The sequence below is a fragment of the Octodon degus genome, unplaced genomic scaffold, assembly GCF_000260255.1.
Source record: "Octodon degus isolate 3935 unplaced genomic scaffold, OctDeg1.0 scaffold00064, whole genome shotgun sequence".
Lineage (NCBI taxonomy): Eukaryota > Metazoa > Chordata > Mammalia > Rodentia > Octodontidae > Octodon > Octodon degus.
In genome coordinates this window covers 8980740-9007888 of record NW_004524640.1, presented here as the reverse complement: position 1 = coordinate 9007888, position 27149 = coordinate 8980740, and the positions used below count along the sequence as shown (strand labels likewise).

The 27149-nt window shown below is 53.8% G+C and overlaps 1 protein-coding gene across 1 annotated transcript; it reads left to right on the top strand.

The window, feature by feature from the left end:
- Positions 1–519: 519 nt before the first annotated feature.
- Positions 520–16215, top strand: Pvalb (parvalbumin). The gene is made up of 5 exons (XM_004634581.2): positions 520–621; positions 2805–2872; positions 4535–4667; positions 5962–6071; positions 15996–16215. The coding sequence occupies exons 2-5, from the start codon at positions 2812–2814 to the stop codon at positions 16022–16024; spliced, it is 333 nt and encodes a 110-aa protein (XP_004634638.1). The 5' UTR covers positions 520–621; positions 2805–2811; the 3' UTR covers positions 16025–16215.
- The last annotated feature ends 10934 nt before the right edge of the window (positions 16216–27149 follow it).

Below are 27149 nucleotides of genomic sequence, written 5' to 3'. Positions count from 1 at the left end.
AGTGGGAGCCTGAGACACAAAGAGCATTTCTAGCCTTCAAATGTAGGTCATGGGTCATCACATGAAATTGCTGACTCCTCTGTGAGCCCCAGATCATGGCTGGGGACAGTAGGGCCCTCAGCGCCCTGTATCTCTGTCTGTCTCCCCACCTGTACTGCAGGTCTACAGTCAGGAGAATATGTCATGTGCGAAACTGCCCTGGCCCTTGTATGTGGTACAATACCTGTCCCGTTCCTGCCCTGGCCTTTTCCTTTCTTTACAGGCTTTGGAGGAAGGGAACATTGCTTCCATCCAAAGTGGTCATGGAAGGCTTCGTGGAGGAGGCAAGCCCTGCTCAGGCCTCAATGCTGGGTGCTGGAGGGAGGCAGGGGCCAAGGGTTATTAATAGGTCTGGCTCAATGGGCGCAGGGAGGTGAATGTGATACAGACACTCAGCACCATGGTTGGGGAGTACCTGACACCGGAAGGGGAGGGGGCCGGGGGCAGTGGGGAGCACAACCTCCCAAAATAGCTAGGGCATAGGCCTATTTAAGTGGTCCTCCCACTGCCCAGCTCACTTCCCGCCGGACCTCCCACCAGCCCAGTTTCCAGTGCAGGCTCCAGCCCTCGCCCCCACCCCAGGTGAGTGGCAGCTACAGAGGAGGATGGAAGGCCAAGGCCAGCTGGAAGGGACAGCCAAGTCTCCCCCTGGTGCCTCTGTACTGGGGGTTGGGGAGCAGCAGAAGCAGGGGGATGAGAGTCTGGCTCCGCCTGGGGCTTGGCCAAAGCCTTCCCACTGGCTGAACCTCAGATCCCATCTATGCCTCTCAAGGGATGGAGGCAACACCTGTGGACTGTCGGCTGCCATCAGAGGTGACTCAGAGGGCAAAGGGAAAGGAGGAAGGGGTGCAGATGGTGGATGCATGGGTCTGGTGGCACTGTCTGGTGTCCTGCCAGGGCACTCTGGTCAGAGAGGGGCATTGAGAAGTCAGCAGGAGAGAGCAGGAGGGAGGTGTAGAGGAGCCAGCCTTCACCAGAGGCAGGGTGTCTGGGCCTGTCCAGGAGCCAGTGTGTGGCTTGGATGTGCGGGACTGGATAGGTCACTAGTGAGGTCCCTGAGATGGCCACTAGCCCAAGTTAATGAACTCAGGGGTGGACCTTGTTCTGTGTTGCCTCATGGTGTGTCCTTAGACCACTCACAGACCCTCTTTAGCCTCAGTTTCCCCACCTGTATAGCCTCAGGGTCCTTAGCTAGGGCAAAAGATTCTCTGCCCAGGCACGGAGCAAGCAGAGTCTGGGAGCCCAGCAGCCCTGCCCAAGGGGCACCACAGCCGGCAAGGCAGGGCCAGGGCTGCCGAGAGGCCAGGGGAAGCCTCATGCCCAGAGCAGTCAGGTCAGGAGCTACAGCCTTGGCGCCTTGGAAGCCAGCTGGCTAGGGGCGGCCTGAAGGAGCTGACTCAGCGAGAGCAGGCAGCTGGAGCTAGCCACTCCTAGGGTTTCCAGGAAGGGCAGCCCTCCAGGGTTGAACCAAGGGAGACGGTGTTGACAGCGAGTGTCATGGAACTTGAGCTTCTGGGCTGTGAAGCAGCTGTCCCTGGTCCCTACCACCGAGAGCCACCACAGGCCGTGCCCCAGCCCGTCTGCTGGTACCTTAAATTGGAGTCTCCGGTCTCACTATGGGGGGGACACCCATGCCTCCAGCACAACAGACTAATAGCCCAGAAATGAGGAAGGTCACCATGCAAAGTCACATAGGGTCTTAGTGCAGCCGCTGATCTGCAGCCCCAGCCTCCTGCCTCTCTAATCAGACCTCACACAGTGCAGAAGCAGCTGGTTGCAGAGTGAACCCTCGGGCGAACTTGAGGGAGATGCAACTGGTCCCTGGCTACATCAAGACAGGAAACGTCACCTTCCACACAGGTGACACTCAGACCACAACCCTGGGTCTAGAAAGTGTGATCTGAAGGTGTGCCCCAACCCCAGCATACACCAGCCTCCTACATCAGCCTCCCAGGAGGGGGCAGGCAATGCAGTAGTCCCCCACACTCCCATTGCCCCACAGAAGGTTGTGGGAACTAGAGGAAAAGGAAGTAGTTGTGGGGATCTGAGAGCAGATCTTTGAAAAGTCAAGCTAGCCTAAAACATAAAAGAGTCAAGTTAAGTTGAATCAGGTTTCAGAATATGCACCCCTGTCAGATGAGGGCTGAGGCTCCCCCAGAGAGCCTGGCAGCTCCTGCCTGTCCCTGCCACCCGCTCCCGGTCCGGTGTGTGGGTCAAGTTTCTGCAACCTCAGCGCTTAGATTTTGTAGCATAAATTTGCAGCATTCAGGACAGACAGGAGAGGAGGCGGAGGGAGGAGAAGAGAAAGGCTGGTTAAGAACCTGGGGGCCCACAGGCCCGCGGGTTGGGCGACCCCCTGAGCATCCCCTTATCTTCTCCAAGCGGCAGGACACCCTGTGCTGCCGAGATGGGATCCTCCTGAGTGCCCTTGAAGGCAGGCAAACTCTCCAGAGCGGGCTGGTTGGTGGCGCCGGGCGCCCCCTAAATCCCAAAGATCTTTCCCTGGCCGGTGAGCGCAGGCGCTGCCCACCGAGGTTCTGAGAGAGGGACCGGGCGCTGCGGGCGCAGATCGGTGGCCCGCGCGGCGCGATGGCTCGGCGGGACTGAGCGGCTCCGGCTGCGCGCAGAGCCCGGCGTCCCCTGGCGCGCTGCCAAGACAGGCGGGCGTGCGCCTGGCGCGCAGCACTGCAGCGCTGGTCATATGAGCAGAAATGATGAGAAAAGCACTCTTTAATCTTTTCGCACTGCTCTGTCCGCTCAAACAGTTGCAGGATGTCGATGACAGACTTGCTCAACGCTGAGGACATCAAGAAGGCGATTGGAGCCTTTGCAGGTGAGCGGCGCTCTCCCCTCTTCAGCCGTGTCCCCTCATCCACCACCTTCGCCCCTGCATCCCGCGGGCCCGCACCTGGCCTGCCCTCTGCCTCCAAACTCCCGCGCAGCTTGCGGGGCGCTGGTGGGGTCTGGACGGGAAAGGTTCCCAGCATTTCCTAAACTCTGGGGCAGCAGGGACTTGGCCAGGGTGCAGCAGGAGTCCGGAGCCACACAAACTCGAGGGCATAGGAGGGTGGCCGCTCTGGGAAGGTTGTGGGTCCAGGACCAAGGGCAAAGAAAGACCAGGGTCAGAGGAAGGGCCTTCGGGGGGAGTCTTGTCCTAGCTGGGACATCCACTTTCTGATATGTGGAGTGCAAGGGCTCACACCTGCTCCGTGAGAGACCCCTTTTCTCCACCCCGTTTCTGAACAAGATTTACAGCGATGGCTCCTTGTTGGACCCCCAGCTGTAGGAACTCCCCTTCTGGGGTTCAAGCCCCCTCGCTGCCAGAGGTGACCTTCTGAAAGCTGGCCCTGGGCTTCACCAACTTGTGCAGCCCCTGGCAGCTCCCTAACTCCCAGTCTCCAGGAAGGGGAGCCACTGCTTCACTTCTTCTGGCTGCTCTAGAACCTCTGGGCTTAGTTGCTCCTCTTCCTATTCTCTTCACCCAGATGGGGAAACTGAGGCAGGGAGAGGATGGGCTATTTGTCCAAGGTCATCAAGCCTGGCAGAGAGGGATTACAGGGTGGTGTCCAGGTAGTGCTGGTCTCCGACCCAGTATCAAAAGTGGGCAGACCAATATTTCTCCTCAGCTCTGGGCAGAGGAGAGAACACCCCGATGACCCCACCCGCCCCAGTGCCCTCACACAGGGCCACAGCCTAATGTGGTACCCACTCCTGGCTGTTTTAAAAAGGTCATAAGACGTAGAGAGCTGGGGGATTGGAAGGGCCATTCTCCTCCTGCTTGACGCCTTCCCCTGGGCACAGGATGCTCTGGGGAGCCACTCTGCCCAGGCACTGTGAGCCACCTGCTCTGCTTTGCCTGCAGCCACTTTGCCACCTCTGAGAAGAAACTTAGCCAAGTGACCCTGGTCTGGGGTGGGAACTGGCTGGCACACATATGCACACTGTCACCAGAATGTATTTCTGCAGTAAAGCCAAGACTTCTAGGTCTTCCCCTCCTCCTCCTGCTGTGTGACCTTGACAAAAATGTGTTCTCTCCGTGTTGATGTTCTGACAACCCAGTGTGAGGCCAGGAAAGAAGACACACACACACACACACACACACACACACACACACACACCCTCGCATCAGCTTCTGTTCCCAGGCCCCCTCCCAGCCTGCCACTGCCCAAGTGCTCTGGGGAGAAAGCGTTGTGGGGAGGCCAAAGGTTTCTGTTTGGGTCTTTAATGCCACCCCTATGCTTGGCAAAGTGTGCAGAGCAGGCAGGGGACAGGCTGGAGAGGCAGGGGTTCCAGGGATGAGCCTACCTCTTCTCTGACAGGTCATGACCTTGAGACATACCCTCCCCTTGGTGGACCCCTTAGCCTTCAGCAGAGGCGCATTTTCCCGAAGCCACTCTGGGACTGATTATCAGCGCTGCCTCGACACCTCCCATTTGCCCACTCTCCCCTGCGGCCCCTTCTTTGGCCCCCTCTTAACCCGAGCCTCCTCCCACAGCTGCCGACTCCTTCGACCACAAAAAGTTCTTCCAGATGGTTGGCCTGAAGAAAAAGACCCCGGATGATGTGAAGAAGGTGTTTCACATTCTGGATAAAGACAAGAGTGGCTTCATTGAGGAGGAAGAGCTGGGGTAAACTGAGGCTGGCGGGGCTGGGGGGACAGAATCTTGCTCAAATCCATATCAGAGCTGCCCCTCTCTCTGCACCTTTCACCCACAGACAGGGCTGAGAACCAGGGCACTGGGGAAAATGGTTCCCTGCCCTGATGCTTCCGGAAGAATCAAAGCCTCAGATCAAAGTGTTGCTAATTAGGTTAAATTATAGCCACTTAATATTGTTAATGGAATGATGCTCATTAATAATTTAATACAAATGAAGAGGCAGTTGTCCTCACTGCAAGAGGGCAAGGCACAGGATCTCAGGATGGGATTGTATTGATTTCTACCTCCACCATCCTGCAGCCCCCGCCCCTCCTGGAACAGAGCTTTCAGAGCCGTCTCCTAGCGATCTCGGGAGACTCAGGGGTCTGGGGAGTGAAGCAGGGAGGAGAAGGAGGCTAGGACCAGGAAATGCAACACTGATTCTGCACAGAACCCTCCCTTGTCACCTGGCTTAGCCACCTGGCCCACGTCTGCCAGCCCAGCTGTGCCTTATGTCACTCTCTGGCCAAGGCTGCCTTGGATTTTGTCAGAAAGTGACAGAGAAGGATATGGAGAGAGCCCTTCTAAGTAGGAACTTCTCCCACCTTTTCTGTCTCTTCCCTAAACCATCCCAAGGCTATATTCTTTGGGGGGGGGCACAACCAGGGATTGAACCTAGGCCCTTGCGCTTGCCAGGGAAGCACTTATTCCACTGAGCCATCTCCCCGGCCCCCTAACCCAAGGCTATATTCTTTCTAGAATCTTCTCCTACCCACCCCACACCACAAGCACATACAAACACACATACGCATATGGGCCAACTCCTCCCTGTCACCTTCTCCAGGAGGCCTCCCCCACTCTCCTCTGAGCACCCTCAGCTTCCACTATCAAAGTACCCATCAATCCATGCGGGTGCCCCTGGGCCCCTGACCGCCAGCCCGCTCATGCAGGCGGCTTTCTGAGATCACCACAGTGCAGTGTCCTCAGTCCCCTGCACAGCCTGGGCATAGAGAAGACACTTAGTGGGCATTTCTTGTGTAAATAAACACCTTCAGATGCCTTTCCTGCAGTGACGTGGACCCTCCTCAGAAAACAGCCCTTCCCTCCTGCACTCGCACGTGCAGTCCAGGCTGCCTGACTAGTCCTGCTGCACGCAGGCCCACTGCTCCCTGCCCATCCCCGCTGCCCCTTCTCTGTGCAGATGCCAGCCCACCATCCACACGATGTTCAGCCAAGGTGACCTTGGCCTGACTACCTCTCCTGCTTCCTCTCTTTCCTCTCCCAGAGCCATCCTAAAGGGCTTCTCCTCAGATGCCAGAGACCTGTCAGCTAAAGAAACCAAGACGCTGCTGGCTGCTGGAGACAAGGATGGGGACGGCAAAATCGGGGTTGACGGTGGGTGCCATGACCAGGGTTCTGGGTGTGGTATGGATTCTGGAATGTTTGGATGCTGAAAATTCAGTTATATTTGCTACAAGGAAGGGGAGATCAGGATAAGGGAGGCAACCTGCTGGGCCTGAGAGTTTTGCCAGACAGCCAGACAAAAGGAACACAAGACACCAAAAGTGCTATATAGTTTTCTACTTTTGAGCAACCCAGGAAGAATGGATTCTTTCTGTTTTCTTTCTTTTCCCCCCTGCTCAGCAGGGGGTCAAGGAGAACTTGGCATTTTTCTCTGCCCTTTGCCTAGGTTCTGGTCCAGGTTCTGCCTATCCTGGCTCTGTGACCTTGGGCCATCTCTCTCTCTTCTCTCCTCTCCTTCTCTGAGCCTGAGGCTCCCATCTGTAACCCTAGGAGACAAGGCCAGTGATTCCCACGGCTCTCGGTCTCCAATATCAGGGATGGAAATTCCTTATCTCTTGCCCCCCTCAGGATCTCATCCTGGTGTCCTGTAACCTTGAGTCTCAAGATAAGTTTTGGGGTCATACAAATAGATCATCCCAGCCCTACAGGACAGCCAGCAAATTCAGCCAGCCAGGAGGCTCCTGGGAATTAGGAAGTTAGCTTCACCAACTTTGCTCTTAGTGAGCGGAGGGGTGGAGCTAGAGCCCTTGAGCCCAAGTCCTTGTCCACCTGGTCTTCCCTGCCATCTGTGGGACCCATCCTAGTATTGCCATTAGTGTCTCTCTTAGCATCGTGTATTTCACACGGACCCTCAAGGCGCCTGGCCTAGTTGAGACAGCCAGGGAGCTAGGTAAGGGGCTCAGGATTTAGCACACATCCGCCTACATCTTTATAGTCCACTGTCACTATCCACTCCACCATAGGCCTTTGTTGCAACTTAAGAGAGAACCGTATGTGGCTGTCTTTGAGTCCAGAACCCAGCCTTTCTAGCTATGTGACCTTGTGGAAGTCACATAACTGCTCTGGGCCTCAGCGTCCCCATCTCTTGACTGCAGCAAGGACAGTTCTGGTCCCGCAGGCTCATCATGAGGATTAGGTGTGTACTTAGAACAGGTGCGCCAGAGTGAGGGCTCCCTGTGCATCTGTCAACTAAATCAGAATGACATCGAGACTAGATTGCATATGTCCTTTTACGCCCACTATTAAACAGTACCTCACACCAGGCGGGGCCCTAGGCACCATCTGTTGCCTGGGTGAAGCCCAGGCCCCCAGGCCCCACTTCCTTCTCTGCCCCTCTCCAGCTGTGACCTTGAATGTGGTCTGTATCTGGGTGCTCTGGCCTGGCTCATGGGATGTGCACACTTATCCTATCCCCTGCTTGGACTTGTTATGGGATTTTAGGGGCTATAGACACAAAATTGCTCTGGGAAAAGTATAAAGATCCTGACGGCAGCTGCAAGTTTGTGAAAGATGGCTTTGCCAGAAATGAGAATAGAGAATTGTAACCAAGAAGGAGTGCAGGGAGTGTCCTGCCATCGAGCCAGCTGCTTGCATGCCCTGGAAAGGAGGGAGATAGTTTTCAAGGGGCCAGAACACAGAGGGTGCTGGTGAGCACTGGTGGCTCGGCCGCTCAAGGGGACCTGGCTGAATGGTGGTTGCTTCCCCACACCCCTCCCTCACGGATCCACAGCAAGCCATGGGTCCCACTGTGATGCTGGCCTGAGTTTCGGGATGGGGCTCGTGTTTTGATTCGTAGCCATTCGGCCACAGCTCAGGAGTCCTAAGACAGGGTCTTCACGGCTGGCTGCTCACAGATAACCTAAGTGATGAAGAAAAACCAGGACAGCCCCTGGCCTGGTTCCCTGCCTCCCTCTCTGCCGTAACTGGGTCTGAAGGAGCTGACTAAACTCTCCCAGCAGACCCTGGAGACACTTCCTGAGTTGCAACTCAGTGCCTAGTACCGGGGAAGGCAAAGATGCGGGCTCCAAGCCCAGCTTAGATCAGCACCAGTCCTGGCTGTGTGGCTCCGCAACCCAGAGCCCCTCCTTCCTCATGTGTAACCTGCCCCTGATGACACGCAGGCACTGAGCACAGTGACCAGCGTGTAGTCTGGGCTCACCAAACAGCAGCTGCGATGCTATTTTTGTTCTAGCTACACATTGTTTGCAGTGCTACAAACGGTACTCCGGGCTCAGTGCCCCTTCACTGAAATGCTGGGGACCAGAAGTATGTCAGGCTTCGGAGTTTTTTCACATTTTTAAATAGTCGCATAGTATTATTGTGGCACTCCTAAAGTTCCAAATTTCAGATTTTTGGACTAGAGATGTTCAGTCTGTGCCAGGCAGAGCAGAGCACTTAGGCGATGGGCACTGACAGGCTTGGGGACCTGAGGTTGCTGTGCCACATACTGGAAGGGCGCAGAGAGGCCCGGGGAAGATGCGGACATCAGCAGAGCCTCTAGGCAAAGATGGGGAGGGCAGGGTCAGCCAAGGACAGGAAGATGGCTGCTTGGAGAGAGGCGGATCAGTGCTGGGCATGGAGGATGCACCTGCGCCGGTGCTGGGCTTTATTTCACCTTGGGATAGCAAAAGATATAGGTACAGAGATAGGCAAGGGGCTTGGAAGTTCAAGGTCACACAGCCAGCAAGCATGAGAGCCAGGGTCAGTGTGCTACACAGTCCAGGCCAGGGCCATCCTGGGCCAGTGCACTGAGCTCTGGGCACACAGAGGCCAGCTCAGAAGATGCGGCAGGTGGGCAGCATGGGTCAGCCTGCACCTCCTGCTTTCATGATAGGAGATATAGACATGCTGGCCACTTCCGTGCCCCAACCCAGGAAGGGTGGGCATGGTAACACCCCTCGGGCAGGCCCTCTCAGGACACTGGCAGCTCTGTTCCCTGTGCTCTGCTTTGCTGTGACTCACTGGAAAGGCAGAGGGTCCACCACCCTGAGGACACTCTCACCTGCAAGGCACAGAGCCCCTCCCAGCCCCTGAGCATCTGCTCTTCAAGCCTGGGGTCAGATCACCAACCAATCTGAGGTCCCCTCTAGCTCTGGGCTTAAACTGATGCTACAGGGTGAATGTTACACATAGGTGCCTGAATCAGGACTTGGGCTTAGCTGTGTGACCTGGAGTGATGACAGCTATCATCATGGAGCACTGCGTGGGTGCCAGGCACTGTGCCTAGTGCTTTACGCATTAACCTTCTAGCTGTCCTTGAAGTGGAGGCTGTTATTATTCCCATTTTATAGGTAGAACCACTGAGGCTCAGAGGAGTGAACATTGGCCTAAATCCCATGGCTAGAGAGAGAAAAGGTCAAGATCCATATTCAGGTTGGTCTGGTCCCAAAGCTGTGCTGCCTGCCTTGCGGGTTCACACAGATGTTAGGGGCACCATGTGAGCTTGTCACATGCTTGCTTTTCTCCTTCACTGGGAGGTCAGTACCATCAGAGAGGGCCTTGGTTTGGTTGTTGCTATTCTGTCTGCAGCCTTTTGAACAGGGCCTGTCACTTAGCAGGAGAAGTGTTTGTTTATCAAATGAATGAATGAATGAATGAATGAATGAATGAATGAATGAATGAATTTACTCAGCAAGCAGGGGTGAGGAAGCACAAATTCTGCATGCAGGGAGAGGCTACCTGCAGATGAAGGCTGGGGACCCTGGCAGGTGGGCTGGGGTCTTTGTAGCCATGGGTGCTGGGGCAGCTTGGCACTGCCTCTGCCTTTGTTCCCAGTTTTGTTCATCCTTCTAAGGTGGGAGATTGTTTCCCAGGTTCCTTACAACCCCAGGTTGCAGGGAGAGGGGGAAGACAAAGCTCTAATAATAAGTCTTTACTTTCTGGTCTCTGGGGTGATGATTTCCAGGAAGCTCAAAGGCTTTTATAGATGAGATCGATTGCTTCTCAGGAGCCACCCTCCAAGGCTGGCTCGAGCCAGTTAAGGGAGGGTTTAAGGCAGAAAAAGGAGAGAGAAGTGGGAAAGGGATGGAAGGCGCCCAAGGGCCTGGCTGTCGCTGCAGAAACCAGGCGGGAAAGTGGGCAGCCACACTCAATAGCCAGAGGCTTGCTTGCTTGAGAGTGATTTCATGATTCTGTAGGAGCAGCCCAAGAGTTTGCATTTCTGACAAATCACCTGGTGGTGCCAGTCAGCACCTGGGGAATCACACTTTGAGAACCACTGCTTCTCAACAATCCTGGGAGCTGGGAGCCTTCACTATCTTCATTGTGCAAGGGAGGAAACTGAGGCACAGAGAGGTTAAGTCACACACCCAGGGCTACTGAGTGGCACAGCCAGTCCTGAAACTCGGTGGTGCTACTGGGACCCTCTGTGCATGCGTCCCCTGCAGAGCTCTTGAGCTCAGTGGAGATACCCATGGGACATACAGACTACGCAGGGAAGGGGTTTGGTCTCACTGCACACAGCTATGCTTTTGGCTCATGCCAACCTGGTAAGAGCTCCACAGGTCATCTTTGGAGAAAACCAAGGCCTGGGAGGGCACAGATGCTTGCTATGAAGCACTGGGGCTTGCTTCAACCCCGACCCCCAACAGATGACTCTCATTGAGCTCCACGGGCCACACACACAAGCACACACGTGCAAAAGAAGTGCACAGTCCATTTCCACTGCCACCCAATCCTAGGGACAGACCCACTTTCCTAAGCTTTAAGCCTTTTGCAAGTCAAGAGCCTGTCTTTTGCATTCTGCTGCCTTAGCCAGAAAATGTAGTCATCATTATTGCCTGACCGGTACACTACTTAACATGCCGGAAGGCTTTTGCCTTTTCTGCTTCCTTCTGGCAAAATCTGTTGTTTTATCCTTAAGTAGCCTATTGAGCCCAGGAGGTAGAAAGTGGAGGAGGCTGTGGGGCACAGCCCACACTGGGATGGACAGAAGACAGGACCGCCCTCCGAGGGTGCCGGCCCTGCCCAGGGACGGGGCTTCTCCTCCCTTGGGACATCCGTTCTGCTTCCATAATGTGAGGATAAAAATACCCTTCTCGCCGCTGAGTTGCTGGAATTAAGTGAGTGTTCCGGGAACGATGCCTTTCCTCTTCGGTGATATGAATGCTTTTGTTCCTACGCCTCCTTCGCTCCTTTTGGAAGTTGTGGAATCCCAACTTCACCAGAATTGAGATCAAGTCCAAGAAAAAGTGAGGAGGAGGAGAGGAAGGAGAAGGAGAAGGAAGGGAGACTCTCCGTCTCCCTTCCCTGCAATGCCAGGCTGCCAGCCCCTTCGGAACTTGATTTACAAGCAGGGCAGGATGCATGCGTCGGGGCCTGGGCTCAATCCCGATGATCAGGTCCTGAGGCAGACAGCGCTTTGTTATCTGTCCGTGTGTCCACACAGCAGCCACAGGAGGCCTAGGGGACAGAGGCAGTGATGCCCACTGAGAGATGTGAATGCCGAGTACCCGAGTCACAGAGGGCACCCTTGCTATGTGGGTCCTGGTCTCCTGACTGCAGCGCCACCCCTGCACGCCAAGCTGTGCCTTGGGGTTATAAATGGTTCCCATGCTTGCAATCTGCTCCTCTCTATTCCCGGGTGCACTTTCCCCAGCTCTGGCCTCCTGCTGCACTAGATAAGCTAGAGGAGGCCGTGCGGCTTATATAACTGGCCTCCTGGAAAATGGAGCAGCAGTCGGAGTGCAAGACGAGTGTGCCCGTCCTCTGTGTCTGAGAGAGGCAGCTTGAGATGGGACGCAGGGACAGTGCTCTGAATCTTTAACAAAGAGACATGCCTGGGCATGAGCCACACTGAAGACAGAATCTTCCGGGCAGAGTGACTCAGCCTCAGTTTCCCCATAAGTGAAATGGGGACATGAGAGCCAGGGAGGAAGAGATGAGATAACACGTTCTGTAGCATCTGGCACTGAGCAAGCCCCCAGAATGGTCTATGCCGCCTCCTTGTGGCTGCCTGGCCTGACCCCAAATGACCCTGCAGGATAGGAAGGTGATCCCTGTCTGTACTATGAATTTATAAGAAACTGAGCCTGGGAGCTATTTAGAGGCAGGCGATAAACCAGGAGCCCGTCCCTTCCTGCTGTTCCCCGGGTCGCAGGGAGCGTAGCTTCCAGGCGCTGACTCAGAGTCTCAGTTTCACTTGGGGCTCTCAGCAATCGCTGGTCTCACCTGTCAATAGCTTCTAAATTTGTCCAATCCCCACAGCACCCCGACCTGGGGCAGACCTAATTAGGCTAATTTCGGTTTCCTATGGGAAAGAATAAAATCTGCCTGGCCCGGCCCTGTCCACTGCCTTCCTCCCTTGCCTTTTCCATCTCTTTCCGATTGGACGAGGAGGACCAGGGCAAGCGGGCCCCGGGAGCCCTAGGAAGGCATCTGGTTGCAGAAGTGCCATAATGTGCACATCTTGCAAGAGGAAGGATATTCTGAATCCCTCCAAGAGAACACTCCCCCACAAGCCTAGACAGCAACGGTGGATTTAATGCCCCAAGTGCCAGGCCCCTTGCTAGGCTTTTTTTTTACCCATCTCCCCACATGCCCACCTCATACTATCACTCTGGCTATGAGGTGCTGTGCTCTGTAGCCCCATTTTACAGATGGAGAAGCTGAGGGTTCAGGTGGCTCCATCATGAAGGGCAGGGTGGAGATGGGGCTTCCAACTCAAATCAATAGCTCGTCACAGAAATTTTTGCCTAGTCTGTGGGGTTTCCGTGCCCTATGTTTAGATCTGTGTGCTTCTTAGTTTCAGAATTGTTATGGTTGTTATTTCAAAGATCCAACTAGAGCCAGTTGTGCCAAGATCCAGGGAGGTAAAATGAACATTTATAAGCCGCGTGCAAGGATCTGTTTGCATTTTCTCACCTGCTTTTCCATAGATGTGCAAGCAAGTTTCGTGTATACTTTACAAATGAGAATGCTGAGGACCAGAGAGACACATAAGTGACACGACCACCCAATCAGGTAGTGACGGCACAAGACTGAGACCTACTCTGGCCTTGCTGCCAGGTGGTAGCAAGGTGGCAGGTGGAGCCAGGAAATGGAGAGAAGCGACGGAGACAGACAGTCGCCCTGGGAGCAACAGCAAGGCTAACAAGACAGAGTGGTCCTCTCTGTTCCAGGAAGGTGCCAGCTATGTCGTGGACTTGGTTTCAAGGTGACTTGAGGGATAGAAATGTGTGGATTACAGCACGCAGCTATCAGGAGCTGAGTACGTGCTGAATGTCAGGCCTGTGACCAAGAGATTCAGTGCGGGCCTGCTAGCAGCCCCAGGAAGTGGGTCTTAGCATGCCCTGCACAGTGAGGAAACGGAGGCACGACACGATGGAGTTTCTAGTCACAGGTCCCAGGAGTGGGAAAGGGGAGTTGGCTTCCCCCAACCCCAGGTTGCATCAAGCCTATGTACGAGCTGGTAGGATATTCTCATGACAAGATACCTCACAGGGGAGAAATCATGACCAAGGAGGGGCACGTGACTTGCCCAGAGAGGCTAGCAGGTGGCAGAGCTCAGACCAGAGCCCTTCCGGATCCTGTGCCAAGTCTGCCGACCTAGACTTTACCCTAGCCCTTGCTGGTTTGGTCATTTGTTTTTCTTGAAGCCGAGACCTGAGCATTTTAGAGGAGACCTTTTGCTAGGACAGCTGTGAGTTAATTGGCAGGTTCCTAAGAGTTTTGCCCTGAGGGTGACAGGAAAAGGACAAAGAGTGGCCCCTGCCCTCAATTTCTCTACAAAGGCCCTGGGCAAGGTTCTGAGTGGATAAAATTAGAATCCTGTGTCCTGCAAAGGGCCAGACAGCATGACCATTATGACCTCCCAGCTGCTTCAAAGCAGATCCCAGGGTGGGCAGAGGGACTGATTTAGGGACTCTAAAGAACCCCACAAGCCCAAAATACCTCCCAAAGTCTGGCTTCCTACCCTTGAGAGTTCTTGTCACTGTCCCTTGGTCCCCCTCACACCAGCTGCACCAGGTCCTCCTGCCCAGTGTGGCCCAGAGGGACTTCCTTCTGAGGAGCACTTGGAGAGCCCCAATTCCAGGGAAAAGAGCACAGCTCGGCAGCCCAGGACAAGGAAAGGCGACTCTGGCCAGTTTGCCAGGTTATGAGGCAGGGCAGACAGAGCTCTCGCTCACACAGCGGCTGGGCCATGATCGCCACCAGGAGCAGCCCATCTGGGCTCATGGCGGGGTGCTCCCTCTTCGCATCTACCAAGTGGGAATCACCCTGCTCACCTCCTGGGACTGTCTGAGGGTTACCCACAGTAATTCAGCACCTGCTGGAGCCTAAGGACTCAAGCACCGTGGCCCTAACTCTCAGCACCTGCCATGGGCCAAGACAGTCTGTCTGCCGGGGAGAGGGGTGAGTAGAGAGAAGGGTTCCCTGTCCCCCTAGAGTTTACATTCTAGTGGGAGGGGGAGATTGACAAAAATAAGCAAGTACATCAATGAGATCATTTCAGAGTGTGCTAAGTACCATGAAGTAAATAAAAAAGGGTAATGTGACAGAGCCATGCAGTGGCGACATTTGAGCTGGGACATGTGTCACTCTATACCTAGGTCAAAGTAGGTCAGGAAACTCCGGGGTAAGGAAGGAAGCCCAAGAGTATATGGAGCTGGAATTGCATCTGCTGCTATGACTGTGGCCAAATGGCTTAACTCTTGGGGCCTCAGTTTCCCCATCTGTAAAATGCAGACAAATGTGTGTCTCCTTTGGGCTCGTTGTTAGAGTTCAAACAGATAGTTACACAAAATGCTGGCCATGTAGATGGTCAGGAAGTGCAAGTTACTAGCTTCAGAGATGAGCAGAATCAATGAGAGTTTTAAGGATAAAAGAATCTCAAGGGTGACACAGATCCTTCCGGGTCCTGCAAACTCACAGGGCGCCATGCTGAGAAGACAAGTCCTCTGGTGCCTGGCTTATGGGGGATCCTCTGAGACTCTCCGGGGTTTTGCTTTTTCCAGGTTCCCACCCAGCAATGTGGTTAAGGCTCAGCCCTAAAGAACCTCGGGGTGTGGACATTCCCATGGGGTGAAGCCTCACTGGTGTCTATGTACTACCCCAAACCTCAAAAAGGCAAGGACCCTCACCTGCCAGGCCCACAGCCAAGCTATCTCCATGACACAGCTGATGTCAGTTGTTTTCTGACTTTTAAATTTGAAACAATTTTAGGCAACACAAGAACTGCGGTGACAGTGGGGCAGTCCCTATCTCCCTTCCCCTGCATCCCCAGTAACATTTTATGTAACCAGGAGAAAACATATGGAATTACATTGGTAGGTATTACTTCTATGTTCCATCTGACGGGGTCCTGAGTACTTTTTGTGGCCTTTCTGGAGCCATTTCACACCCAGTTTCTTCTTTGTCACCCACCAGGTGTCCATGTTGCCCAATTCTTCATTCTACTCGTGGGTGAAGGAACCGAACACAGAGATTCATTTTCCAGCAAATAAGGCCCAGCAAGCCTGGGAGACCCTGCCTGTGCCCCCTCCTTATGCTCTCCCCTTTCTAGAAGTGACAGGGACTTACCCAAGACCGCACACCCCTCAGGTCCAATGTGGCATCTCAGAGACAGAGCGGTGCCTAGTGGTGAACTCTTTGTCCTCCTAGCTCCTGGAGGGGAAAACAGCAGAGAAGCGCAGAAAGATTGCTGACCCTGAGCCTCAGCTTCCTCCTTTAGAACAAATAATGAGAAATGAAGGGCCGAGTCCCTGAGTCGAATATGCATAAAGCATTTAGAATAGTGCTGGGGGGTGACCCACTGTGGTTGTCATGGGCACTGTCCTCATTGTAATGACCATTAATCACAAACATGTGTGACAGTGTCAGGGTACAAGTGATAAGGTGAATTCCCTCCATTCATCCGTTCCTCTATTGGTCACTTAGTTCTGCACACACGGGTTCCAGGCTGGAATAATGTAGGAGCAAAGCCCGGCGCTGCTGCGCCCTACCCTGCAGCCCGCCAGACAGTGTCCCTTCGCTGTTCCTCTGTGACTCACTCACCTTTGTCCTTGTCTTTTGCAGAATTCTCCACTCTGGTGGCTGAAAGCTAAGCGGCGCTGATGGCCCCAGGCCCCCCATCTCTCTTGCCCCTGACTCCCTGTCTCAGCCCCTCTCGCTGCCCTCCTGCACTTCTGTTCAGTTTGTTTATGTTATTTTTTACTCCCCCTGTCCCCTGCGGCCCTCAAGTGACACTATTCTTCTGGAAAATGCTGGAGAAACAATAAAGGCTGTACCAAGCAGACTCTGCCTAAGCGGGGACAAAGGCCTTGGGGGAGGGGGGGGCTGAATTTAAACAGAACAATTGTGACAGAAGGGGTCTCCTCAGCACCTCCTTGACGGCTGTCACTGGGCAGGGTACTCCCCAGGGGTTGCTCCTTTTGGCCTTGGAGCCACCCCCAAGGGAGGTGAAGGAACTCCTATTTTTCAAATGCAGAACCTAACTGCATCCAAGGCCACACAGCTCGGTGGCCGTGGAATGCACATCTATGCCCCCTAAGAGTCCTTCTGTTACACATGATAGAAACCCAGGTCAGAGAAACCTGAGTCAAAGAGGAAGGCTGGGTTGGCTTCAGGATCGGGGCACTCAGGCTGTGTCCCATGGCACAAGGCGTACCTGCAGCAAGCTCAGCAAGAGCTCTCTGCCGTCCACTCGGAGGCCCAGACTCCGTCCCATGAACAGCACTAGCCAAAGTTTACTGAGCGCTTGCTCTGCGCTGAGCGCGTTCCCAGGCTCCATCAACACAACAGTCCCCTGTAACATGGTTCGCTGTCGTCGGCCTGGCACCGGCAGGAATCTAAGGCACAGAGAATTTAAATGTCTGCCCAAGGTCGCACAGCATGCCAGCGGAGAAGGAACCTGACTGAAAACCTAGACGTTGCCTGCAGGGCCCGGAAGGTATAGGTATAAATCCCAGGAAAAGGTATAAATCCCAGGCAATCACAGTGGTCAGGAAGAGGGATCACACCCACCTGCAGATAGGAGGAAGGCATCTGTAGAAATGAGAGCTGGGGCCAGGACTGGGGGGCAAACACGGGGCCCCTGCAGCGCGGCCCTGGGAGAGTCTGAGGCAGACATCCCTGAGTAGGAGCACCCCCCCCCCCCGGCTTCTCCCTCAGCCTGGGCTCCCCCCAACCCCTTGCCCCACGGAACGGGTGGACAGACCACCTTCCGATTGGCAGCCAGGTGGAACAAGTTGTCCCAGGCCCCGGGGTGGGGGCCTGAACTAGGAACTGATCAGAAGCCACAGCTTCCCACGAGTCCTGGAAGACTCAGCCTGCCTGAGAAATGGAACTGGGAGGGGGGCGTGGCTTCCTAGTGGGAGTGGGCGTGGTCTCACACCTGGAATGGGCGTGGCCTAGCAGTGGCAGTCCCGCAGGCGTGAGGCCTGCATAAGCACTCATGCTCCACACACGTGCTTCACACACACTTGTTAGGACCGGTTTAGACTCAGGTTGTCATGAGAGTCTGGGGGTGGGGGACAACTTTGGACATCACCACACCTTGGTCAGGCGGGGAGGAGGAGGGCAGCTTATTGTGGGAGGGGCTCTCTGGGAGCAAAAAGAGCCCTAGGAGCCTCCTCCTCCTCCTCCTGGGACTGGGACACCAGAGCCATCCAGGACCCTGGCAGGGTCTAAGGGGGCCGCGAGGACAGCAGCCTCACCGGCAAGCCTGCAGCCGATCTCACCTGACGTGGCAGGGGTTCTGAGCAGCGAGGGCCTCTGAGCTATCTGGGATCCAGAACTTTGGTTTCTGAGCTGCAGGGAGAGGCCACAGCTTCCTGCAACGCTGACGTCCCTTCCTCATCTGCGCCTGCCTCTGTTAGCTGGCTCAGGATAAGGGCAAAAGCTACTGCAGGGAGAGGAGCTCTAGCTCTGCTAAACCTTTCATCTCAATTCCTGCTCTTGTAAGAGTTTGGCCGCAGATATCTAAAGTATATAAAGAACTTGAAAAAATTAGATCCAGAAAATAAAAGACCCAGTCAAAAATGTGCAACCAAAGTAAGTACACACTTCTCAGAAAAGGTATAAATGGCCAGTGTATGCAGAAAAAAAAGGGCTCCACTTCGCTGGCTGACAGAAAAATTCAAATTACGACAACGCTGAGATTCTATCTTATTCCAGAAAGAATGACCACCATCAAAAATCCCAATAATAACAAGTGCTGGAGAGGATAAGGGGGAAGAGGAGCCCTTTCATTCTGGTGAGCGTGTAAGCTGGTACAAGCACCAAGGAAACTAGTGTGGAGCGTCCTCAGAAAACTAAGACTAGAAAATCCTGTTGGCCCAGATATTCCCCTTGTAGACACTCTCCTGAAGAGCTAAAGATGTTGCACCACAGTGACACATGCGTACACCCACGTTTATAGCAGCACATTTCCTAATAGTTAGATCTTGAAAGTGGTCTATATGCCCATCAGTAGATGCATGGGTAAAGCAAAGATGGGTTCATAGACAATGCAGTTCTACTGTGCCATACAGGAAGATAAACTTGAGGGACTTAAGAGGCAAATGGTTAAAACTTGAGGTTATCACACCGCATGAAGTAAGTCAGACACTCAAACAAACATCATGTGGTTACTGTTTCAGATAGACAGACAAATAAAATAAAAAATAAAGAGGAAAGAGGAAGATCTTTTTCAACTGGATAGGGAACAAGAGATGAAAGGAAAAGTGGTTTGAAAAAAGAATTGAAAATGAAAATAGAGATTTTGCAAACTGGAATGTAGAGGCAGATCAGAGGGACACAGAAAACACAGGACACACCACAGATGACTAACAGGGTTTAACACGGGGGACCAGGCCCTTTATGAAGAAGAGGAGACACTGTTGTCACAGCAAATTCTGTGTGTTTGACAGCCCCAATACTGTCAAAATGCAGGTGGCCCCACAGCTAACACCCCCTAAAGCTGCTGGCCTCCTCTCACCACAGCCACCTGGGTCATCGCTACTTGACCAACACCCCCTGCCCTTCATGTTGCCCCACAGCCAGCAAGAAGCAGCCAGGGCAATCTGTGGAAGTAGGCTCACTGGGTGAGATGGGGGAATGTAGGGGAAGATTAGAGGGACATTAAAAAAAAAGGGGGGGGAGCTGGTGAGATAGCTCAACAAACTAAAGCGCCTGCTTAGGCAAGCTTATGCAAACCCAGGGACTGTGGTTTAATCCCAGGTACCACATGCTGTACGAGGCCTGCCCCCAGACCAGCCCGGCCCACAGGGAGGACTGAGCTGGCCAGAGTCCCAGGTGTGGTGGCACACGTCTATAATACCAGCTCTGGGGAGGCTAAAAGCAGGAGGATCGCCCTGAGTCCAAGCTGCATAGTGAGACCTTGCAACAACCAAATACATTAAAAAAAAAAAAAAGGAACAAAACATGGATGCCTAACATTGTAAAGTTGTCACAGCTTATTGTAGCTGATGACTGTAAGATCATCACATGCTTCTCATGTACCAAGTACTTGAAAAAAACATGAATACCCTACTGGGTCCTTTAGGAGAGTGTTACATTTGCTGTATGCTGACCTGCTGCTAGCATGCTGACTGACCTGGCCTGTACCAGTGAAGAAGACATCTCACGCTCACCACACTTTAAATAAACTTTCCCTTCCCAGTGTACCAGTCTTGACTCCCCCCTTTCTAAGAGCCCCACTTCTCCATTCTTCTCTAGAGTGAGGACAAGGACCTGTGGAGAGGCAGAGGGTCATTTTGGGGAACTCCTAACTCACCCCAACAGACCTTCTCCATGCTGGAGGCGACAGGAAGGGGACCATGAGTTGAAAGGAGTAGGGAGGTAGGGGGGAAATAGGGACAGAAGAGATGAAAGCAGGTTATGATGTGTCATGTCCATACCAGCCTCCCATGATAATTATAATCATTATGTATTGCAAACATGGGCTAATTAACGAAGAGAGTTTGGTGACAGTCACTGATGCAACTTGCTTCTCTAGGCAAGAAAACCAAGGCTCTTGGGGATGTGTGGCTAGCGAGGCCAACCTGGAGCAAATTGCATGCTTCCGACAGGGACTCAGAGGCTTCACCCCAGTGTGTCCCTGTGCTGGGTGATGGTGAGGGGAGCCTGCAGCAGGGTTGGGAAGGTGCTGAGTGAAGTGAGCACCACACTGACCCTGTCATGTCCCACACTCCCCATTTGGCCCATTTCTCCTGCCCTCTGCCATCTTGAATCCTGACATCCTGGTTGGGGGGGAGCTGTGACCCAGTAGATCCCAGTGTCAGATGGAACTTCATATCTGTCCATGCACCATACCTTGGGTGTGATTTTTTTGTTGTTGTTAAATGTATTTAGTACAGGGTCTCACTTTCGTAGATCCAACTCGTAATGAGTCTCTTGTTTTCAGCCTCCCAGGTGCTGGGATTACAGGTATGCACCATGGCGCCCAGTCTCCGTTTCCTCTCAGCACCCCCCAGGGGCTGGGCCAGCACGGCACACCAGGGATCCAGCCCTGGCCACTGCACTCTGCCTAAGCAGGCGCTTTAGTCTGCTGTGCTCTCTGGCCGCCCCTCAGGTGTGATGCTTTTTATCCCACGACCTCCTCCGTGCTCCAGGCCTGGCTCCTCCCACCACTGAGAGAGGCTATGTCTTCCCCTGTGGAAGTCCCTGAACCTCCTCCCCTGTGGGCTCCCAGCTGGCGTCCTGGCCTTCCCTCGCAGGTCACTGTGTGCCTCTTGGAGTGCAGGCTCCGGGGCTGCAGGGACACCCAGCCTGCCTTGGCGCTTTGCGCTAGGTGCGTTATATTCTGCTCTGCTCTGCGGGGCTTCATGCGAGGGCCCAGGGCCTGGCACAAAGGTTTGTATGCAGACTGCCAGAGAGAACCTGTATCTCCAATGACTCGCTTGAGGGCACTGAGCACAGAGCACAACAGGGCTTGCCCACCCTTGCCACCAGGTTGATGTCAAGGGGCCTGCTAACTCAGCAGAAATGAGGCACTCAGCGGGTGGCCCTCCCTGCCCTGAGACTCCTCTAGCACCCCTTTGCCTCCCAACCAGCACACCCTGCACCCCCTCTGGTCCTCCCACTCCCTCCCTGCTGGGCTAGAGGAGCCTCAGCCTCGAAGGCTCTACCACTGTTGTCTGAGAGGGGCTGGGAGCAGTGAGGGAGGGAGCTGAGGCTGGAAGAGCCCCAAATCCAAACCAGTGGCCAAATGGTACACGACAACAGGGGTGCTGATGGCCCTTAGCAGGGCAAGCCTGAGTACAGGGTGGCTGAGGGCCAGGGCATCAGAGCAAAGGAGCACAGTATCTGACCAAGCAGGGGCAGGAAAAGTCAAGGCTGGGACTCTTCCTTTTAGCCCCAGGCTTGGAGAATATGCCTGTGCAGGGGCTGCAGCTTGGGGCTAGAAGGAGCTGGCTTCCAAATCTGCCTCTTCTGGGCCAGCCAGATAACTTAGTGGACTAAGTGCCTGCTTAGGCAAGCACAGGGACTTGGTTTGATCCCTGGCACCACATGCCCTGCCCCACCCCCAGCTGAGCTGGCCTTGCTCTTCCTGGCCTGCTGAGCAGGACACCAAGACTGGACGTGGTGGCGCACACCTGTAATCCTAGAGCTGGGGAGGCTGAAAACTGGAGGATCATTAGGAGTCTGAGCTGCATAGTGAGGTAGGGATCCAGGTACCCAGGGCAACCGGGGTGCATGCAGAATGGTGGGGGCTTGAGGAAGATCTTAAAGGCAGAACCAAAGGGAATTGCATCGTGTATTTAGAAACATTAACCTTTGGTCATGGTGACTAATAGCCAGGTGACATCAGTCTGAGCAGATGTCCTTGTGCATGTGCACCTGAAGAAGGCTAGGGTAACCTCCATGGGGGGCTACGCTTCCGACAGCATCTTCTGTGACCATTCCTACCAAGCCATGGAGGAGGAGAATGCTTCCCTCCTCCCCTCTGTCTTTGTTGTCACTGGTGCTGTTTAAGTTTGGCACAAGAATATCACTATGATGGTGACAACTTTCCCATGACAAGTAGTTCCTGAATGTCACCCGGGCCCGACCCAGCCAAGCACCTTGGAGTCACCTGGGTGATGCAGGGGCTTCCCAAGCCTCCTCTGTGTGCTCTGCTTCCCGAGGTGAGCTCCCCGCTGCCAGCCCTGCTCCGCTGAGACAACAAGCCAGGAGGAGTGGCCTGGGTGAAGCTGTCGTCGGGGTGTATTTAGAAATCAGGAGGTAACTCTGTGTGTGGCACAGAAGCCTGGCATTCTCTGCCCACATATGTCTAGCATTGGTCCAGCCAGAGGTGAGCTGGACAGCCTGGAGCCTGTACTTCCAGGGACGCTGCTCCCAGGAGGCGGAAGGAGGTCTCTCTGTGCCTGAAACTTCCGAGCCTTGGACATTGGACGTGTGGCTCAAGATCTGCTGCTCCAGCTGTGCTGTTCAGGCAGGAGGATCCTTCTGACCCCTGGTGTGTGGGGGAGGAAACAGAGACCCCAGAATACAGCTGCTGGACCCCGGTCTCTGCCCAGGCAGAAGTGAATTGAAATTAAAGTCGCAATAGAAAGCAGACTCAGAATTGAACCTAAAAGAAGTTGGGAGCTGGAGCTGGAGCCACGCGTTCCTCCCTCAGCTTCTCCTGCACAGCCCACAGGGTCCCAGAAAGGATTCCAGGCCCTACCAGTGCTGCCGTGGCTCACAGGTCTTTTGTTGCTCTGTGCCTGCACCACCTTCCCTTCCCTGCCTGGCCTCAGGCTAACTGAGGGAGCCACCTTCTTTCCTGCACAGAGCCACGTTTAGCTGTCCATCTTTACCCATGAGAACTTTTTATTGAGCACCTACTGAGTGTCCAGCATATGGATTGACAATAAACAAACCCAACTGAGTGCTCTTCAGAGGTTTCTTTTGGGGGGCAGGGGTGCTACCTGGTCCCCACCCACTGCGAGCTCAGCAGTTCTCTAGCCTTCTGTCTTCTCCAAGGTATAAAAGTATGTGCAAATCACCTCTCTGGTGAGGGCTCCACCTCCTGAATATATGAAGCATGCCTATCCCCAACTAAAGAAAGGCAAACGATCTATATTAGTCAGTGCTCTGCAGAAAACAGGAGCAATGGGTGTATGAGTGGGGGGAGGGAGGGAGGGAGAGAGAGAGACAGAGACAGAGACAGAGACAGAGAGACAGAAAGACGCAGAGAGATCTTGACTTACAGTGGTTCATCTAACACTACTTTGATCACATGACGGTGTGGAAGTCCTATGCCTTCAGTGGAAACCATGCTTTGAATTTTGAATTTTGATCTTTCCCTGAGCTATGGTTGCTCAGGAGGGCAGGCTGTCCTGTGAAGCCGCGAGTAACCTGCCATGAGAGGTGCACACATGGTACAGGAGCAACTCGTGCAAGAGCAGGGAGTCCCCACAGCAGGCCACTCCCAACCTCAGTGTTCACAGTTCATGTTTAGATCAAGAATATTTCCCAAAGGCCTCAGGTGCTTTCAGAAGATGAATGAATCATGGGGCATTGACTTGTTAGAAGGAAGGGTCTGTCAGGAAGAGGCAGGTCCCTGGGGGCCTGACCTGGAAGCACACAGGCTTAGCTCTTAGTTGCCTGCTTCCTGGCCCCCATGATGTGAGCAGCTGTCCTCTGCCAGCCCCTCCTGTCATGTTCTTCCTGCCTTGGATCCAGTGGACAATCAGTTAAAAACACGAACCAAGTAAGACTCTCCTATTTAAGCTGTGTGTGTCTGGTACCGTGTCTTAGTGACAGGAATGTTTCTGAGACACAGGCCATTCAAGGCCCCTTTCACCCCTGGCAACCTGCTGGCTTGATCTGTCATTCGCCAGATCCTTACCAAGTACAGGTATCACGGATGCACCTCAAAGAAGGTCCCCTGTTCTGAAGAACCAGAGAAGTTTCCAGATGGTTCTGTTCCTTCTATCCTTCCTGACTTGAGCCAGTGTCCAGGGCACTGGTGAGGGATGGCTCTGCTGTGCTGTCCTCAGCAGGGGCAGAACAGAGGAGTTTGTGGGTCTCCCAGGGGTGACTCTGCCTGGCAGCTGTCCCCACCCCACCCCCAGCTCTGGGCTTGGCCTCACCACTAGGTGCATGGTACCCTTGGGCTCACTCACAGGATGGTTGTCCTCGGGCCTAGGCTGTGATGCCCTAAAAGGAGGCTTGGGGGGGGTGGACAAAGTTGATAAAAAGTACAAGGTGCCCTCACATGCCTGCCCTTCAGAATCATCACTGTGGGTCTCCTGGAACAGCAGGGGTAAGTATGCACCTGTGTCATGTGTGTCGAAGTTCTTAGAGGTGACTGTGATACTCTTGACTGTTGCTTGTAGCTGCTGCTCATTCTATGCCCCACTTTCCAGCAGAGCCCCCTGGGGCACAGGGAAGCAGCAACGTATACTATAAAATACACTCCCCCAGCCAAGGGACACAAATGCCTCTGCAGGTGGGGCCTGCCGAGAAGCTTCTGGAAAACTGATCTCTCTGAAGCTTTGGCTTGGCCTTGCTCCTCCACCATGCCTAGCAGCAAGTTGCCCCAGTGCCTGACGTGGAACTGCCTTCATAGGAACGCAGGGTTGAAACCTCACATGTGATGAGAAGGACCGGCAGCCCTGGCTCCTGGCAGCCCTGGCTCCTGGCAGCTTCTGGCCTGGAGAACACACACATGAGTGGCGGAAAACAGGCCCTTGTTTAGTAAGTGGTGGAGCTTAGTCCACAAAACAGACATTCTGCACAGTGCGAAAGCAAGCTAAAGAAATTTATATAATGTCAAGCCATGGGTTGATTCCTGATCTACCCCCCAGAGGTCTCTTCTCCCAAACCTCAGGCAGTGAACTTACCTGAAATAATAAGGATTCCTGCAACTATAATTCAGGTAAGGATCTCGAAGTGAGCCCCTCCCAGACTGGAGTGAGCCCTGAATCCAACGACAGGTGTGCCCATAAGAGGCAGAAAAGGAGAAGTCATGGGAAGATGGAGGGAGACGGAGGCAGAGATTGGAGGGATGAGGCCAAAAGCCAAGAAACATGAGAACCCACCCGAGAGCCTTCAGAGGGTATGAGAATCCTTTTTCGCCAGGATTTATTTCATATTTATGGCCTTCAGAGCTTAGAAAACAAACTTCTATCATTTGTCATTCATTACAGCAGCCCTAGGAAATGAATGCTGGGGGGAAATATGTCCTCAGAGGAGTTGTTTAATTAAAGAACCAGACAGACAGGCAGCAAATTAGAGTAGTGACAACCACAGTCACTGAGCACCACTGCGCTGCAGTCTGTTGCCCCGCCCAGCAGGTCCAGAGAGTGAGGCAGAGAGGCTGGTGACAGGTGCTTCGTCCCACTGGCGCTGAGCCAGGAGGAAGTACCCGGGAGAGGTGGCCTCCGGTATGGGACTAGAACATGCCAGCTGGGATGGCTGAGCTTTGCACTGGAGGGGTTTGAAGGGCACCCCTGCTGGCCTCTTTCAAGCATCACGGTGAACCCCTTGACTCTGGGTCTTTGCTTGAGAGTTGGGCACTGGGAGACCCTGCACAAGACAGTGTTGGCCTGGGGTTCCTCCCTGGTTCCTCTGATACCACAGCTCAAGCTAAGTATCCTGTCCGGGGGGTCACAACAATCCAGATGCGCATCCAAGCGCAGCTACCTTTGCAGCCTCCCAGCCCCTGCAGCCTCTCCAGGTCCTGCTGGGAAACACTGAACATCCAGCGTCTAGCGCCTCCTGCATTCACCATGGGCACCTGTGACCTCACGCCAGCAAGGAACCTGTTACCCCCGGGGCTGCTCTGGCTCCTCCAAGTCTCAGGCCACTTGTCACCCTCTCCTGTAATGCTCACATCTGTTAACTCTCAAGAATCAAGCAGAGGGCAATCATTTCAGCAGAGTGCTCCAGAGACAATGTTTCCATGGCTGAGAAACTTGCCCAGCGAGCCAGCGCCAGATGAGACATTGCTTCGCCTCAGTGGTTCTGCTAAATTCAGTGCTTGCGCTGGAGCCGAGGGTCAGTTTTTGGATAGTTTCTTGCACGATCATCACAAATCACCACCTGGTCCAAACTGCACCGGAGATCGGAGAATCTGTGACCAGCCTCTTCTCTGGTTTTGGAAAGATCCTTCTAGAATGTGAATATGAATGCTACAGAGAAATCAGTGCCAGATTCTTCTGCACAATAAATTGCTTCATTGGGCATTTTGTTTTTGTCTAAAGGAGATTGCTTTTGTTTTTGTTTTTTGCTTTTTTAAAATTTCCTCCAAGGAAAGCTACTTGTCCTCAGTAGAGAAGAGTACATTTACATAGTCCATTCATCTGATTGTTTGTTCATTCATTAATTCAGCAACTGTGTAGCCTAGAGTTGGAGTAACAGGAGACATTTGCTCAGTGTTACTATGTTGCTATGCCAAGTGTTCTTCCTGTAGCTTAATCCACATAGCTTGCTGAGGTTGGTCCTGTTAGGGTCCCTCTTCACAGATAAGAAAAGAGTGGCTCTCCCAGGTTCCATACCTCTCTCTCTAGGTCACCCAACCAATGACCAGGGGTGGTCATGCTTGGAAAGGGAAGATTGGAACTCTAATCCCAGTCTTGTTTGTTGCTAGTTACACGGCATCAGAACATCATTTAACTCCTTTTGCTGTGCCTCAGTTTCCCTCTCTGGAAAATGGGCATGCCTGATGTGGAAGGCACTGCCATCATGGCATATAGGGGGCATGTGGAGCAAAGGGTTGTTGGAGCTGAACATGACACAGCAAACCTGAATCAGGTCAAGAGAAGACAGCAGGGGCAAAGGCAGGGGCAGAATGGGCAGGGCAAGTGTGTAGGACCCAGGAAGCTATCTGTCCTGGGCACAGAGAGGGACTTGGGGCAGACAGGAAGCCCTGCTGGGTCACCAGGCCTGACAGTGAATGGGGAAGGCAAACAGGAAACCATTGGGGACATTTCGGGGGGATATATGGAAAGCTCAAGAAAATCACCCTTTCTGAGGGAATATGACTCAGCCATCACAAAAGAACACGCTAGGGGCACTTTGAGTACCGACCCGGGGTCCCTCCGAAGTATATCAGCCAGGAAAACAAACCACGGAGAGTATGTGGAGATGGGATCCAAACACCTGTGGTCAGGGGTCACCAGAGTAGACAGCCTCTGTGGCTTTCTCTTACATTTAGCACAAAGAGCAGAAAGGTTGCATCGTGGAACATCGAGACCCTGAGGCTCAAAGCTAAGCGCAGCCCCCCACCCCTACCCG

Bases quoted from the DNA above. Each gene is read 5' to 3' on its own strand.
- Pvalb (XM_004634581.2), top strand. From the start codon at position 2,812: ATGTCGATGACAGACTTGCTCAACGCTGAGGACATCAAGAAGGCGATT. The intron at 2,873-4,534 runs GTGAGCGGCGCT...CTCCTCCCACAG, and splicing joins GGCGATTGGAGCCTTTGCAG to CTGCCGACTCCTTCGACCAC. The intron at 6,072-15,995 runs GTGGGTGCCATG...TGTCTTTTGCAG, and splicing joins CGGCAAAATCGGGGTTGACG to AATTCTCCACTCTGGTGGCT.